A 16479-nucleotide genomic window follows, 5' to 3' on the forward strand; every position below is an offset into this window, starting at 1 on the left:
GTTTTTTTCAAACATTTACTGAACACAAACACCATTTTTTCTTTTTACACAGCAATATTATTAGTTTCAAATTAGCTGGGCTATTAGGACTATCGATTACTACGAAATTAAAAATGATTCTACATGTCAAACTCAAATAGAAAATGCCATGCAATATATAAATCACTAACAGACCTCTGGTGCAGTCAGCAAGTTTACTATGTTTATTAAAGTCACGTAAATGGTTTGACAAAAGTGCACAATAGAATAACATCACTGGTTTGTTATAAATCACAGTGAATTACTAGAATACAACAACGTAATTCTTCTATGTGGAGGATTGCAGGATGAGGTGAGTGTTATAAAAGATAGGCTCTTTCACCATGTTAAGCCAGTCAGATTTTACTCCTCAGCTATGGACGTCTGAAAAGACTGGTTAGCAAAGCTAAGATTTTTCTCCCTCATCTTTTCTTCTCTACCAATTACTAAGCAACAACAAAAAAGGCCATGCACAAATTCTACAACACCTGATAAAAAACAGATACAAAACCTTGTTCATCACTTGGCAAAGCTTGTATCTTCGCTCCTTCATTTTTTTGACTAGGCCACTCAACACGTGACTTACCCCTAAATGAAAAGCTGTTAAAAAATTTAGCGAGTCTCACCCCTGCACACACATCAAGATACACTCCCCATAACCATCAAGTCAGTGTTCCTTCCCTACACATTAACACAAATGAACACACCACAAACCTAGGACTAGACATTTACTTTACAGTTTTAAAAATTAATGTATCTATCGCCACTATCCATGTAGTATTTATTTCAGATCCCACATTTGGAGAAGATACTGTACTACCCAGCCCATCTGAAGATTTGGGCAAATCTGCCAGGAATGTATGAGAAAGCCGGGCAATGTGCCATACACATTAGGAGCTCTCTACCTTCCAGAGAGGGTATCCAGAGCAGGGCTGTGCATTTTCAGAGCAGGAGTAAACACACAGCTTAAAATCTTATGGACTAATAACTTTTCATAGAGCAAAAGGCAGAGTTTTGTTTTAACCCATTTTAATGTTACAGTATAATCAGTGAGGAAAACGGAATAGTCATCTGTACATTGAGACATCTGGCTAGCCTGAAAGGAATACTCAAGGTTTTTACAAAAAATCTACCTTAAAAGCAAGTCCTTTATACTTGTATCCATCTCCTCTCTAATCCAATCACTGGCTGCTTCTAAAGCCAGCAAAGTAATCCAAGGTCCAGTAACTCACTCCTCACCCTGCCCCTTTCCCCCAGAAAGAACTGTTTCTGCTCAAATAACCCAAAGCAACCTTATTCCTAAAGTAGCTGCCTCAGCTGAGGTGGAGACTAGTGACAGGCTATTGTTCCCTTGGCATCTAATTTTCAAAAACACTTGCCAAATGCAGAATTGATACTTATGCAGCTGCTGACCCCAAATCACATTTTACTTCAAACAGTGCTAGCCGACCTAAGTTTCTCATAGTTACCAAGTTACTAATCAACTATCAGTGTAATGAGATAAAACCCTTCCCAGAAACAAACAAGACCAAAGCTCGCTTTTTCATTGGCTGGTTGAAGTTCACACAGCAAAAAACCTTATGGACTGTGGCCTGTGAGAAAGCAATCCAGGGTAGACGGAAAACAATGTTGTTTCAGAGTTCTTAGGCCAAAATTTTCCCCTTTATCAGTCTAAGGATGGATTTGTTGCCCATTCCTTGAATTATACAGTTACCTAAATTCAAGAAATCAATTTTACCAATGCTTAAGTGCAAAACTCACCCAGGTTTCACATGGTTTGCCCAGGCATTCATCCACCTGGGTCTCTAATTCAAATTTATATGACAATTATTAAGCAATAAATTTTGATTGAATTTGTAATTTATCAAGGAAGATTTATAATCTAAACACAATTCTACCAATAATAAACACAAAATGACAAAAGTGGCTAAAAAAACAGCAATAGCCCAGAGTTCTCAGAGAAGCTGAGATACAGAACTATCATCACCTTTCTTACCTATTTATTTCCCTTTAAAAAAAAAGAAACTTAAGTTTGGGAAGGGTTTTGCTAAACGCATTTTAAAATAATTCTATCAAAAACAAATTAAAAAAAAAAAACAGGCATGTAGGTCACTTGTTTCAAGAATGGTTTTATACAGGTGTTTCACAATACATATTTGGATTTGTTTTACAAGACAGAATTAGATCCTTAGCAATATAGTGAACAATGTACTGCTATAGTACAGTTTAAAAAAAAAAAAATCTCAGTTACCATTAGCAAAATTCATAATCTATCCCACTGTCTTCAAATTCAACTTTGTCAGCATTTCAATCAGCAGTTTTACTCTCTCCAGCATTCAGTCCTCCCTTCTCAAAAACACTGAGTACCATTATATTTCGTTGTCTGAATATGTACAGATAATCATCATTCTCATTTAATAAGTACGTAATACCTAAAATAGTTCTCATCCTGGGTAGCCAAAGGGATGAAATGTTTTATAAAACATGCAACATTATCTGATATTTTAAGTTCTGATGTTTAAAAATCATATGTATTAATAATGGAACCAAGGAAATACCAAGTATCACAGCTATTCCTCAGACTGTCAAGTAAGCAGGCCTTGAAGTCTGAAAAATACAGGGTCTGATCGGAGCTGTGAAAAAGGTGTGATTCACCCACCTGGAGGATGAGCATTTTCTCTTTCAGGCCATGAGAGTTGCCAAGAGCAAGGTACACTAGTTCCTTGATTCACACCAGGAAGATCAAGGCCAGTAATTTTCAAATTAGGGATCAAATACCTCCCTTTAGACCATCCTAAAAACCTTTCTTGTAAAAATCCCAGGTTAGGAAAATAGAAGTAGATCACTATGGCAGAATTCACCATCAAAACATTCCTAACTGAAGCAAGAAGACACGCAAAGTATAACTACAGCAACAGTAAAAGTACCCTGCATTCTTGGGGGAATAGGTTTTTAAAGTCCCCCATCCATTCCCTCCCATCCTTCAGAGTATCTCATTTCATGGGGTATCTCTATTTTATTTAAGGCCCTAGGTGCTGATTTTGGCTTGGTCACTCTCTTTTATACTGATCCAGCTGCAACCTTTTTCTTAGACTTCACAAAGCAATATCTATACATAAAATGTTAACTGAAATCTTGTTGTTTAATTTTATATTTGATGTTGCTACACCATTATAATGCTTTTCATTAAAGAAAAAAAGCTGCAGGTCTTCACTTACAGTACCATGCACTATGAGTAGCTAAGGCATTCATTTGGCACTAGAGAAAAAAATACAGATATAGCTAATTTTACTTATTATTTTTAACATTGAAAGAAATAGGTATGTACCCTTGAATTTCTGTGATGCTTAAAGATAATTACAGAATATTCTTTTATTCTGACAGTCAAAATGTTGTCATTAAAACAAAACCAAAACCATAAAGACCTCTGTAAAACCTGTTGGAATAAGTGACATTTTCTGGTTCCAAAATTTGCTGCCCTCAGACAGAAATAACTTTCAAAATGGCAATGAGAATTATTTTCATCATCAAAAACATTGAATCGATACCACTCTAGTGATTTTTCTACTTCTTATCACAGACCAAATGAAGAAAGTGAAAAAAATATCCCAGTTCCTTTTCACCTGTCATAAAAACCTTAGGGAGGCACAAATAATGCCCTCTGGAAAAGCAGTTTTCAATTTGAAAAGATACCACACAAGAAGAGAGGGAGAGGGGACAAAAACAGAATGTATAACTGTAATGTGACAACTTGTTTCATAGGAGAAAACACAGCAATCATAATTTTTACATGTCTGTGAGCTGAGTCAAATGTTGACTGCTAGAACTTAGATTAATCACATCAAAACAGAGATGTCTATGCATTTTAGAATCCAAGCCCAAAGGCAAATAGTCCATCAATATTCTCTGAAAAGTTGCTTAAGATTACTATTTTGTATGTATCACCAAGCATAATTCAACAATTTCAATGGATTTAACTTTATGAATTATGAATTATTATTGTTAGCACATTTTTCAGATTAATCTGCAGCTATACTTTTAAAAAATCCTCCTGATGTCATAATGTGTTGTATCATTTCACATAAATAATGGAAGAGTGGAAACCACCTATCGCAGTTTGGCATGTGCAGAACATCTGGATATTCCATTACTTTTAATGCTTCTTGTAGTTGTTTTCCTTCATGAAATCCTCAAAACTGCTGCAAAGGGTAACACGCTGACACAGGCCTTAACAGAAATGCTTTTCTAGGCAATTTTGGTAAAACATTTATCAACGTTAAATCAAATGTCCCTTGTTATATAAACAAAATATTTTATATTCCTTAAAAAAAAGAAAAAAAATAGCTAAGTGACCAATATCCAAACACCTTAAGATTATAGTTACACCTAAACAATGTGGCTTTGTTTAAAGTGATTTTGAAATCAATAACCACATGAGACAAGAAGACCAAATACAAAACTAAGGAAGGATAAGTAGGGAGGAAGGGTAGTGGAAAGAAAAGTAGAATTTATGAACACATAATTCTATTGTCTGTGATTAAAGTCCTTTACTTTTTAGCACCACATTAAACGATTTTACATATCCAGTCACTTAATGAAATCCAACAAACTCTTCAAGAGTTCTGGGGATCTGGTCTTGGTAGTTAATGTCATTAGCCCGAACTGCCCGGGCAGCCAGGCACTTGAGACTCATCTTCATTTGAGTTTTAAGTAGTATTTCTGATACCCCAGTTGTACTTTTGTCTAGCGGAGTTTTATTCTGTTTATTTGTCATGTCAGTGTGAGCGCCAGCTTCAACTAGACTGATGATGATAGAGTGCAAGGTCAAAAAATCACTGATGGGCCTGTTGTACTGAACGATAATGTGAAGGGCGCTGTTCCCTTCATTGTCCACAGCATTCACCTCAGCACCACAGTCCAGCAGGAGCTTTGTGACAAGCGCGTTTGGAAAGCTGCAAACGTCATTGGTGTGGAAATCATCAACCGGGGTATTTGAGTTGACAGCTAGATGCAGCAGGGTGAAACCTTCACGAGTTCTGGGGTCAAGGTGAATCAGGTTGTAGATTTGCTTGTTAATTTTGCACTGATCTTCTTCACTGCACTGTGTTTTGGTGGAGATGCACACTAAATACAGAAAGGTATAGAGGTTACATTCATAATTGTCCATAGCACTGTGGACATCAGCATCTGGAATATTTTTTACTCTGTTCATACTCTGTTCTATTTCCAACACACTGCATCTCAAAACACATTCTATGTCTGGGGCCTTCACAGTTTCATTTAAATGTATCATCTGTGAAAAAACTTGGGCAAATCGAAGAAGATCCTTATGGGTATTTCTGTTGCCTTTCTGTCTGAGGTGCAGGGCATGAAGCCACAACTTGATACACTGTTCGAATTCCATGTTATCTGCATAAACAGCTCCCCTGTAAATGATGGGATGGGAAACATCAATGTTGTCGGCACCTAAAATCCGTTCCCGAACGATAAGGCCTTCCATATGAAGAGCATCTCTGTCTTGCCGAATGGATTCCAGTTCCTGAGGATTTCTACATTCAGTTCTATTCCCGTAAGCATGGATTGGTGGGAGAACCTCTTTCTCAAGAATGTTATCACCATCTTGAAACCTCTCCAACATAGCTAAATATAAATAGTGGTATGTCTTCATGATGTCGTAGTTCTCGCGATCATTTGCAAAGGAGGCACCCAAGAGCTCCAAAGCTTCAATCCGACTTCTCCGGTCACAATCAGCATGAGAGAGCAATAGTTCGACAACATCAGCTTTACAGCTTTCAGCAGCTACTTTTAATGGCGTCATCCCATGGCCGTTCACCACTATAGCAGCACGCCATTTTATCAGCTCCTTCACAATATCTATGTGCCCAGCTTCAGCTGCAAAATGCAATGCTGTGGCTCCACAATGTGCTTTAGCATTCGGATCAGCACGTTGTTCTAAAAGATATCTGACCACGTCAGTGTGTCCCTTATAGGCCGCAATCATTAGGCAAGTGTTGTCATACTTGTTGGCAATGCTGATGTTGGCATTATTTTCGACCAAGTATTTCACAATGTCCAATCTGCCATCAAAGCATGCTGCCCGCAGGGGGGTTGAGTTAGTTACTGTGGTGTGGTTCACGTTGGCTCCATGACTGACTAGAAGCTTAACAACTTCAAAATGTCCCGCTCCTGCTGCACACCAAAGAGCAGTGGCACCATCAATGACATACCTGTTCATGAAAAGAACAAACAGTTAGAAAATGGGGGTCACCTGCACTAACATAAATTTAAAGGATGTAATCATTTACACTGACCCCAAACCTCAGTCTACAGAGCATTAGTTAAACATTAGTTTTGGTGAAAATAAAATCAGGTAATTTAAGTAAAGCACTCAGCATAGTACTTGTACCTAGTATGAGCTCAATAAATGTGAGTGATTATTAGTACTTCCACAGTATAAAAACTTAAAGAAAAAATAAAAAGAGTCACTGATTTCCTACTAGCAGAAGTACATAAATTTCAGAAAACAGAGGAAATGTATGAAGTTTTGTAATTTCTTTACCACCAAGCTGATTCCCTGGCTCTTAGAGGAAGGAGCACAGAACGTTCCTCCCTCCCAACACCCTCAGGTACCACAGTTTCTCTCAGTATATCAGTAAGAAAGCCACCACAATCTCTGTATTAATGTTGTTAGACACTGAGTCAAGAAGAAAAGTATTTGAGCAGATAATTTTACCTAGGATTATCTAAACTAGTAAGTATGTACATACTCTACTAAAGCAATGAAAATGAAATAATTACTGCTCCTTACAACATGAATGATACAACACAGGTCAAATTATATATCCTATGAAGTAAAAAAAGTACAATCCACTTGGTAAAAAAAAAAATCATAGTTCAACCCCAACTATCAATACTGTCTATCACTTCTGCTGAAAATAAAAGCCACACTTTATAAACATCCAAGCAATTACTTCTTTAGTTTCAAATAATGAAGCAAAATTTCTATAAGTAAAAGCATTCTCAGTAACAGCTACCTATATGGTTATCTATGGGGGAGAGCGTAGGATTGATTCGGAAGGGGCTTAAAGCTACTAGCCATGTCCTATATTTTGAACTGGGAGTGGCTACATGGGTGGATATTTGGGGGAAAAAAATTCATCAAATTGCATAAGAAAGATCTGTACATTTTACCGTATGGAAAACAGTCCTCAAAATAAATGTGAATACTTCTGAAGTTTCTTTTTAAATTTTCATTTTTAAAATGTCATTTAATTGTTAATTAATTTTTTAAACTAAAGAATGAATCAAGAGGGGGTTCCCTGGTTATCTAGTGGTAAAGAATCCACCTTGCAATGCAGGGGACACCGGTTAGATCCCACAAGGGATCCAGAAGATTCCACAAGCTGCAGAGCAACAAAGCCCGTGTGCCACAACTACTGAGCCTATGCTCTAGAGCCCAAGAGTCGCGACTACTGAGCCCCGGACACAGCGACCAAAGCCCGGGAAGCTTGCCTGGAGCCCACACTCCCGAACAAGAGAAGCCACCGCAATGAGGGGCCCACCCACCACAACTAGAGAAAGCCCACTACAGCCACGAAGACCCACCGGAGCCAAAAGAATAAAAATACACAAACAAATCTTAAAAAAGAATGAATCAAGAGAATAAGACATACATCAGTTGAAATGTTTTGGTGGTTGCCAACTGTAGCTTTTGCAGACAATTTAGTTTAATTAAAATTCACTTATTACATCTTTATTGTCATGATTATAATCACAAAATTCAAAAATGTTTTCTTAAAAAAGAAAAAGTTTTCTTTCAGTCAAAAAAAATACAATTTACAAAAGCACCAGAAAATACCAATGTCTAATAGTAAATGTAATGAAAAATGTACAAGACCTCTACTCTATACTGAAAACTACAAAACATTCCTGAGATAAATCAAAGACTTAAAGAAATGAAGAAATAGTCCATGTTTATTGTTTTGGAGATTCAAGAATGTTAAGATGTCAATTCTCTGCCAAAATAATCTACAGATTCAATGCAATCCAAATAAAAATCCCAGCAGGCATGTGTGTGTGTGTGTGTAGATACTGAAAAGCCAACTCTAAAATGTATAGAGAAATACAAAGGAAGGACCCAGAACAACCAAGATAATCTTGAAAGAAAAATAAAGCTGGAGGACAAAATACAGTAAGATGGTGTGTATACAGGAATACAGATTAATGACAAAAGGTCCACTGAAATTCAGGTATAAAGTATGGTCTTTTTAATAAACAGTGAAGAAGCAGCCACTAGACATCTGTTTGGAAAATAAGTAACCTTGACCCTACTCGCAAAAATTTCAAAGTGGCAAAGACCTATAATATGTGAAACAAAACAATAAAAGCTTCTTAAAAAAAAAAAAAAAAGACTATCTTTATGACCTTGGGGTTGATGATTTCTTAAACATAATGCAAACAAAAACCATAAAAGAAAAAAACTGATTAGACTTCAAAAAATTAAAAAAAATTTTAAAGAAAGTGACCAGCAATCCATTCACTGGAGAATCTACAATCAATTATCTGACAAATCACTAAAAAAGCAAACTACTCCATTTTTTTAAAAAAATGTGAAAAGACTGAACAAGTATACTTCAAAAGTATATATTCAAACAACCGATAAACATATGAAAAGATGTTCAAGATAATTATTCAGCAAGGAAATGCAAATTAAAACCAGGAGTTACCAATACACATTCACTAGAACAGATGAAATTAATAATACTGACATGACAATACCAAGTACTGGCCAGGACGTGAAGTAACTGAAACCCCTCCTGTTGATGGAAATTTTTAGTGGGAATATAATCTGGTTCAACCACTTTGGTGGTTGACTGCTTGAGAAAGTATTAAACATACACCAACCCTATGAGCCAACAGTCCCACCCCTTGGTATATACTTAAGAGAAATGAATGCAAATTCCACCAGAAGACATATACAAACATGTTCATACCAACATAATTTATAATAGTCAAATACTAAAAACAACCAAAATATCTGTCAACAGGATAAACTGCCATACATTCATATAATGTAATATTATAATACATTTTAAAAATACTTATACATGCAACTCAGTGGGTGACTCTCATAGATACTGTGTTAGACAATAAGAAGCCAGACAGAAAAAAAAAAGAGTACACTGTATGATTCCATTTATAGGAAGTTCAAGTATAGGCAGAACTAATTTATAGAGATAGAAGTCAGAATAATCATTGCTTCTGGGAGGGGAAGGGAGAGGAAATAACTGAGAAAGGGCACAAGGGAAACTTTTAAAGTAACATCAATGTTCTGCCTATTGATCTAGAAAGTGATTACATGGATGTAAGCAAATTAAAGTTTTATAACATTTATACACTTAAGATTTATGCACCTTACTTGATATTATACCTTAACTAAAAATAGATACAATTTAAAAACAAAAGAGGCACAAGTCAATTTAAAGAAAGAGTTTAAACACAGAGTTAATAATGCCAATGTGTCAGGCACTGTACTAAGCAATAGAGCACATTTAATTCTCATTATAACCTTCTCCCAAAAATCCTTTGAGGTAGATAACCATTATTAAGCCCATTTTAAAGACATATAACTAAAAGGCTTATATGAGATTAAAAATACAAAAATCTTTAGAAACTATCAGTTCAGTTCAGTTCAGTTGCTCACTCGCGTCCAACTATACAATGCATCAAATGTAAGGAAACAGTACATGTCATTGTTCAAACATGTTTCCATTTAAAAAGCTTTTTTCCCCCAATCTGATTAATGTAATCTACCCAAAAAATTGATACATAGTTAAAAGTTATATTTACATAGTTACAAAAGTTTCCTTGCACTTCTTAAATATAAAAAATTGTTACATGCTAGGAATAGGAAACAAAACTAAATAAAACTCAAGAACTGTCGTACTAAAATAAGCATTCACATGTATTATCTTTTGCAATAACCATACAAGATAAATAGGACCCCCATTTTAAAATGAAAAAAAAAAAGACAAAAAGTGATTAAAATTTTTTTTCTGGCCTCAAATTCCCCAGTACTAATGACATAAGGGAGAAGGAAATGGCAACCCACTCCAGTACTCTTGCCTGGAAAATTCCATGGATGGAGGAGCCTGGTAGGCTACCATCCATGAGGTTGCAAAGAGTCGGACACAACTGAGCGACTTCACTTTCTTTCTTTCTTTCTATAGTTCCTTTTGGAGAAGGAAATGGCAACCCACTCCAGTGTTCTTGCCTGGAGAATCCCATGAACGGAGGGGCCTGGTGGACTACAGTCTATAGGGTTGCAAAGCGTCAGATACAACTAAGCAACTCACACACACACACAATGACATAGGATTAAAAGTTAAACTACAAGTATATACTTCACTTGGGCTTCCCAGGTGGTTCAGTGGTAAAGAATCTGCCTGCAACGCAGGAGACGCAGTTTCCGTCCTTGGGTCAGGAAGATCCCCTGGAGAAGGAAATGGCAACCCATTCCACTATTCTTGCCTGGGAAATCCCATGAACAGAGGAGCCTGGTGGGCTTCAGCCCATGGAGTCGCAAAAGAGTTGAACATGACTTAGCAACTAAACAACAACGTCACTTGGTTTTTATAATCATTTAATACTTTTTCCAATGTAATCTATTAATTTCCATTTTCCTTACAGTGATATGACAGAAGCCTAGAAAAAGTTTCAATTATCTATTTTTATTGAGGCAATAAAAATTTTGAAATACTTAATGACAAAAATATTCACTGCAGAATGTCCTTCAGGAACATTACCCTTAGTAATTTTTAAATTTCTACACCTTAATCAGCATTAAAAAGATTAAAGGGACTAATAATCCTAACACTTATGACATTTTTTGTCCATAAAATACAGCTAAAGTTATAACTGCATACTGTCTCAAAACAAAATACCAAAAATATTTACTTTCTACAAATATTTCTAGAAAGTAAATAAAAACATAATCAAATGCAATATTTACTTAATGAGTATGGGAGAAGCACTATAAAACACTGATCTTTCTGGCCTAAAATTACAAATTTTAGGGGGTCCCTCATAGCTCAGTCGGTAAAGAATCTGCCTACAATGCAGGAGACCCAGGTTCGATTCCTGGGTGGGGATAATCCCCTGGAGAAGGAAATGGCAACCCACTCCAGTATTCTTGCCTGGAGAATCCCATGGACAGAGGAGCCTGGCAGGCTATGGTTTATGGGGTCTCAACCGTCAGACACGACTAAATGACTAAGCACACACACACACGTATTTCATCTGAAAAATCAAGAAACATTAATCTGGCATTAGCCTTTTAAAATAAAATGTATAAAAATAACATTTCTGATCACAAACCTAAACTCATCTATTGTCTGGTTCAAGCATTTGAACTGAAAATAAAAATTCATTCAGTGTAAATGATCAACACTTTATTTTAACCAAAGTCCTAAAATCATTTATTAGATCATATGTACTTCTTTGAAATATACACTGGAAATGACTTTCTAAATGAAGTCAAGTGACACTGTGCCCCTACGCCTTTCCTCTACCTGGACATTTAAGGATTTGTACTAGCACTGACTTTAAAAGAGCACTCGACAAAATTCCCAGAGGTCCTGTTCTCCTTCCTATCCATGTCAGCAAACTTCTAGGACAAGAGTTCCCCACAAACTCTGGCACTGCGTAGTCAGGCCCTCAGAACGCAAACCAGCACAATATTCCAAGATCACGTGATGCCTCTCCTTTGTTCTGGTCCATTTTTGTAACACTCTTAACAGCTTCCCATTCTACAACTAAAGGTTTTTCTTTCATTTCTATTCATGTAACTTTTCTTCTTATCCCCTCATCTATGTCAACTTTAATCTTAACAGAGTAAGCCATAAGTAAAATAATCTCAAATGTTACTCCTAAAAATTAGTACAAGGACTCAAATACCAGGCTTAACCTAGGTGGGTGGCTCTTTCTCCTTTGAGGCTGTATTATGAATTCACTTTAGTTTTCAAGGTTTTATAGATGTTTTTAGGCAGAATATAGACTTTTTAAAAGAAGTTATTGTAATATCTGTGTATGTCTCTCTCACATACACATAAAGGATTGTATCAAACCCATTATCATACAGGTGCTATTGCTGAAGACGAAGCTAAGAAGTGAGATTTTTTTTTTTTTTTGATATTAGGAAAACAACAGGATAAGTGATGAACAATCTGGCAAGCAATTGTGAAGACGATACATAAATTACTAAAAATTAGGAAACACTAAGCTAAAGCCCACAGAGAACCTGTCTGTCCCTATCTGGCCATGGGTCTCAAGTGAAGGGTTGGCCAAGTACCTCTCAAAAACCAGTCCCTGAGGGGTGAGTGAGCTTCATATTAACACCTCATTCAGACTAACATTTTCACAATGTCTGGAATGAGTGTAAAGTGAAATCATGACATTTGCAAATAACACTTTCTTCCTCTACTCTTGAAATGCCTAAATGACTGGAACAAACTGCAAAATAATCTCAGAATGGTGTGAGTGGGCAGAAAGGTGGCCAAGAATTTCAATTCTTCTGTTAATTAATTTGTAAGCTCAAAAGTAGAAACTTTGTATTTTTTTCTGTATCTTCCACAGTATGTGTGGGGCACAGTGCCAGGCCGATCACAGTCATTTAGTAAGTTTTAAAAAAACTAAGCTACCTTGACAGAGCAGCTAATGAATCCATAATTGTAATAATACATAAACATAAAAGACAGATTGAAGAAAGCTCAGACAAAATGTCGAATGACAGAAATGTTTGCCATTCCAGTCTCACCAGTCTCTTGATATTTTACATGACAATCACCAAAATCTGGCCTCCACCTCACTCCAGTCTCCCACAATCTCTTTCTTAATTTCCCAGGCTTGAACCCCTCCCTGCAGCAGCACTGAAACACTTGTCATTGCAAGTGCACCATGTTGCTGCTCCTCTTCTTTACTTTCTTTCTATCCTTTAAGACTGAGCTCAAACAGCACCTCAGCTGTGAAAACTTCCCTGCTTCTCCCAGGCAAACCTGAGCACGTCCTCTTCCTGCATTCCCTCACTAGTCCAAAAGATTCCTGTAACGCTAAATGGCATGGCATCTATTACTCATTTTCACCAATCTTTCCCCTCCCCACTGCACCTTAATCCCTCCCACCCAGGGCCACCTGACTGTCTTCCTGGGAACCGTATGTTACTCAATCTCTGCATACCCAATCCCTACTATAGAGCCTGGCACACAGCAGGTGTTCAAAATATGTTTGCTTACTAAACTTAATTTCACTGGTCAGTGCAAAATATGGGGCAAGATAAGCCACTATGAAGGCTCAGTGCTACATTTCTTATCATTTCAGGTTCTCTTAATTGCCACCTCAAAATACGTCTCTCTTTGACAGTTAAGAAAGATAAGCAAAGCTTTTTCAAATGCTTTAGAAAAAACTATTTTTTCTTGCCACTATTCTCTCCTCATCAAAACAGGCCTCAGCGATCTCCTTAGCAGCAGTGGATCCAGCAGCTGTTACTGCAGAGATTCATAGCTCAGTGGATGCTTGTGCTTATACAACTGGAATGGTGCTCGAAGTTCAGAGGTCATTCTACTTCGCTCCTCCTCTGTGTATAGGAAAGGCTGTGGGAATGCAGAGAGTTACAAAAAGGACACAGAAGCCAGTAAAGGAAAACAAACAAGAATCAGGTTGCCATCTGTGGTTAACATGATAAAGACCAAGGCCTTAATGTCTACAGAGGTGGTACTAGACATTAACCACCACTCATGGGCTATTTCAGTAAAATGTAATACTCTGAAATATTTCCCTCTAATCTGAAACAGAAGAAAAAGCTCTTCTTGTTTCAACTTAAAAAAAAAAAATCAATCAAAATTCAACAATACCCTAGTCAACTCAAAGAAGAATTGTTTCTTTCAATCAAGTTTTATCCAAGCAGTATTCAATTATCAAAACTAAAGATACGTATCTTTATACTTGGATCACATCTATCTCAAAAGAAGAAAATGCTAGAAGAGCTTACCTACTGGCACAAGTCAACAAAAACAAATGCAATCAATGAAGCAAAATCTTTATGAAGTTGTAATCTGTAAAACAGGTTATAACCAGCCACACAGAAAAGATAACGTCAAACCTGACAATTCTGCATTCAACAATATGACACCTCAAAATACGTACAATTCAACCTAAATGGCAAATTTTAACTATGACAATATGCATTTTTGAACTCCCCACGTGGAATAACAGTAAATTATCAAGCTTCCCCAGATGATGGGATAACAGTAATTTTAAATGGCATCATCTTCTCCCACACCAGGTCCTATGCCATTTTCGCAGCCAACATATCTCTTTCCCAGCAATGTGTAAGTCAGAATCATGTCTGGGGATGTCTGGCTGCATGACAATCCCACAAGAGGCTGAAGCTGCTGCTGGTTCTAGGGGCTTATTTTGACATTAAGGTCCCATAAGCCACTAAAGGCTTTATCAGACACTCAGAGCTAAAATTGGGCGGTCAAATAATTCATCGGAGGTTTCCAATATTAATTGCTGACCTTGTTAATTTCTGATTTCGGTTACAAGTCCAGTCCTGACAGAGGGAAAACCTGAAACGCCGCTACGTCCTCCATACTGCTTGTTCATACACTATCTAGAAAAGCATTGGTTTTTGCCTGCGTGCTCAGTCGTGTCCGACTGTTTGCGACCCCATTCACTGAAGCCCGCCAGGCTCCTCTGTCCATGGGATTTCCCAAGCAAGAATACTGGAGAATACCTATTAGATATTAAGACAGAGGGTGTGGCTATTTACCTATAGAGGGAATAAGGGGTAGCGGCGGTAAGGATGGGCAGCAAAACATGGAATGGAGTATCCGCCCTAGAAGATGAAGTGGTTATTAATGCGGCAGGTCAGGAGATACAAAAATGGGAGAAGTGATACCTCCATGAAGTGAAAGAGTGGGACAGGAAGATCCATGAGGTGATAGGTTCGCACGCGTTAGAGGCGGCAGATGCTGGGATGTACCTACCCGTCGAAGCGGACGGTGCCAGTCTGCTGAGTCTGCACCCGGTAATGTTCTAAAAGCAAGCGCACCACCTTAGCGTGCCCATTGCGAGCTGCGATGATGAGGGGCGTGGAGCGCTGCCCTCCCTGCTGGCTGACATAGCCAAGCAAATAGCGGATGTCGCTTTCAGACCGGTTGAGAAGCAAGGCGGCCAGAGTCAGAACCTTGCCCTCGCTGGCCGCCTTGTATACATAGCCAGCCAGGCCCTCCATGGCCGCCGCCAACTCCAACACCCGTTTGGTCGCCACTGCTGCTGCTGCCTTGCGCCCCCGGAGGCCGCGTTCGCCAGCGCTTGAAAACTGGGCTCGCACAGCCCATTCAACAGGGCGCCGCCGCCGCCGCCGCGCCCAGGCAGCAGCGCGGCCCGGGGAGGGCTGAGACGCAGAGGTGGCCGAATGCCGCGGGGGGCAGGTCTGCAATCCAGCCCGGGCAGGGAGGAGGGCGGTCAGGGCCGCCCCCAAGGCCCCAGGCGCCGGCCCTGGGCCGAGGGCATCTCCATGGCGGCCGCCGCCCCGGGCCTCAGGCCGGACCCCTCCTTCCTGCGGGCTGCGACAGGCGCGTGCCCGAGCTACGGATCGCCGGTGAAATCCCAGCAGGGCCGCGCGCGCCCCGGAGCGCGAAGGACGGCCGCGTTTCACCCGACCCGGCCCGGCAGGCCTACGGCCTGAAGCTGCCTCGTCCTCCGCCTCCGCCCTGCGCCCTCCCCAGGAAACCCGCAGGCCCTAGCCCACTGGAGCTCAGAAACGCCAGACGCAGTCGAAGGTTTCCGAGGTCCACGCCTGGGAAGGCCCTCGGAGCGAGGGGGAACGCTGCGGCGCCAGCAGCCCCTGGGCTCGGGACGGGGAGGGAGGCGGGCCTCTGCAGGCTGGGCCGAGAGGGGGAGGGTGCGACCAGGGGACGGTTAAGTGGGGTGTCTCTTCCAAAGCCTGCCGGCTGGAAAACAAGGCCCAATGAAGAAAGGTTCTGCTACGCGAAGGCGGCCCGTACCCAGTTCGGCCCTGATGTCCTCATTGCCCTTGCTGCTCTGAGCTTCCAACTCGTCCCCATTAGGCCCTACGAGTCCCTAGCCTGGGAGTGGTACACAGTGAGACCACTGAACCGTTACTACTGGGGGGTGAGGGGGCGCGACTCGGGGGCTCTTCCCTTTTTGCCATAGACCTTATGGGACCCTTCACCCGACTGGGGCCCGGGGAGGCGAGTACGCGGACCTGGCAGGGTCCACTTTGAGACCAGGGCTGTGTCTCTGAGTCCTAGAAATAAGGGAGGACTTCGGGTGTTGGCACGAGGCTTTGAGAAGGGACTGGAAGTCCGGCCTGTCCTCCCTGGAGAGGAGGATGAAGTGTGTGAGAAGGGAACAAAAAAGGGCTCACCCTGGGACGGA

At 39.7% G+C, this 16479-nt stretch overlaps 1 protein-coding gene across 1 annotated transcript; it reads right to left on the reverse strand.

Annotated features, from left to right (window-relative positions):
- LOC120860886 (protein fem-1 homolog B) lies at nucleotides 1-15493 on the reverse strand. The gene is made up of 2 exons (XM_040236597.1): nucleotides 15063-15493; nucleotides 1-6245 (listed from the first exon to the last, which is right to left on the reverse strand). The coding sequence occupies exons 1-2, from the start codon at nucleotides 15308-15310 to the stop codon at nucleotides 4610-4612; spliced, it is 1884 nt and encodes a 627-aa protein (XP_040092531.1). The 5' UTR covers nucleotides 15311-15493; the 3' UTR covers nucleotides 1-4609.
- Nucleotides 15494-16479: the final 986 nt, after the last annotated feature.

Source organism: Oryx dammah, unplaced genomic scaffold, assembly GCF_014754425.2.
Source record: "Oryx dammah isolate SB20612 unplaced genomic scaffold, SCBI_Odam_1.1 HiC_scaffold_11209, whole genome shotgun sequence".
Taxonomy (NCBI): Eukaryota; Metazoa; Chordata; class Mammalia; order Artiodactyla; family Bovidae; genus Oryx; species Oryx dammah.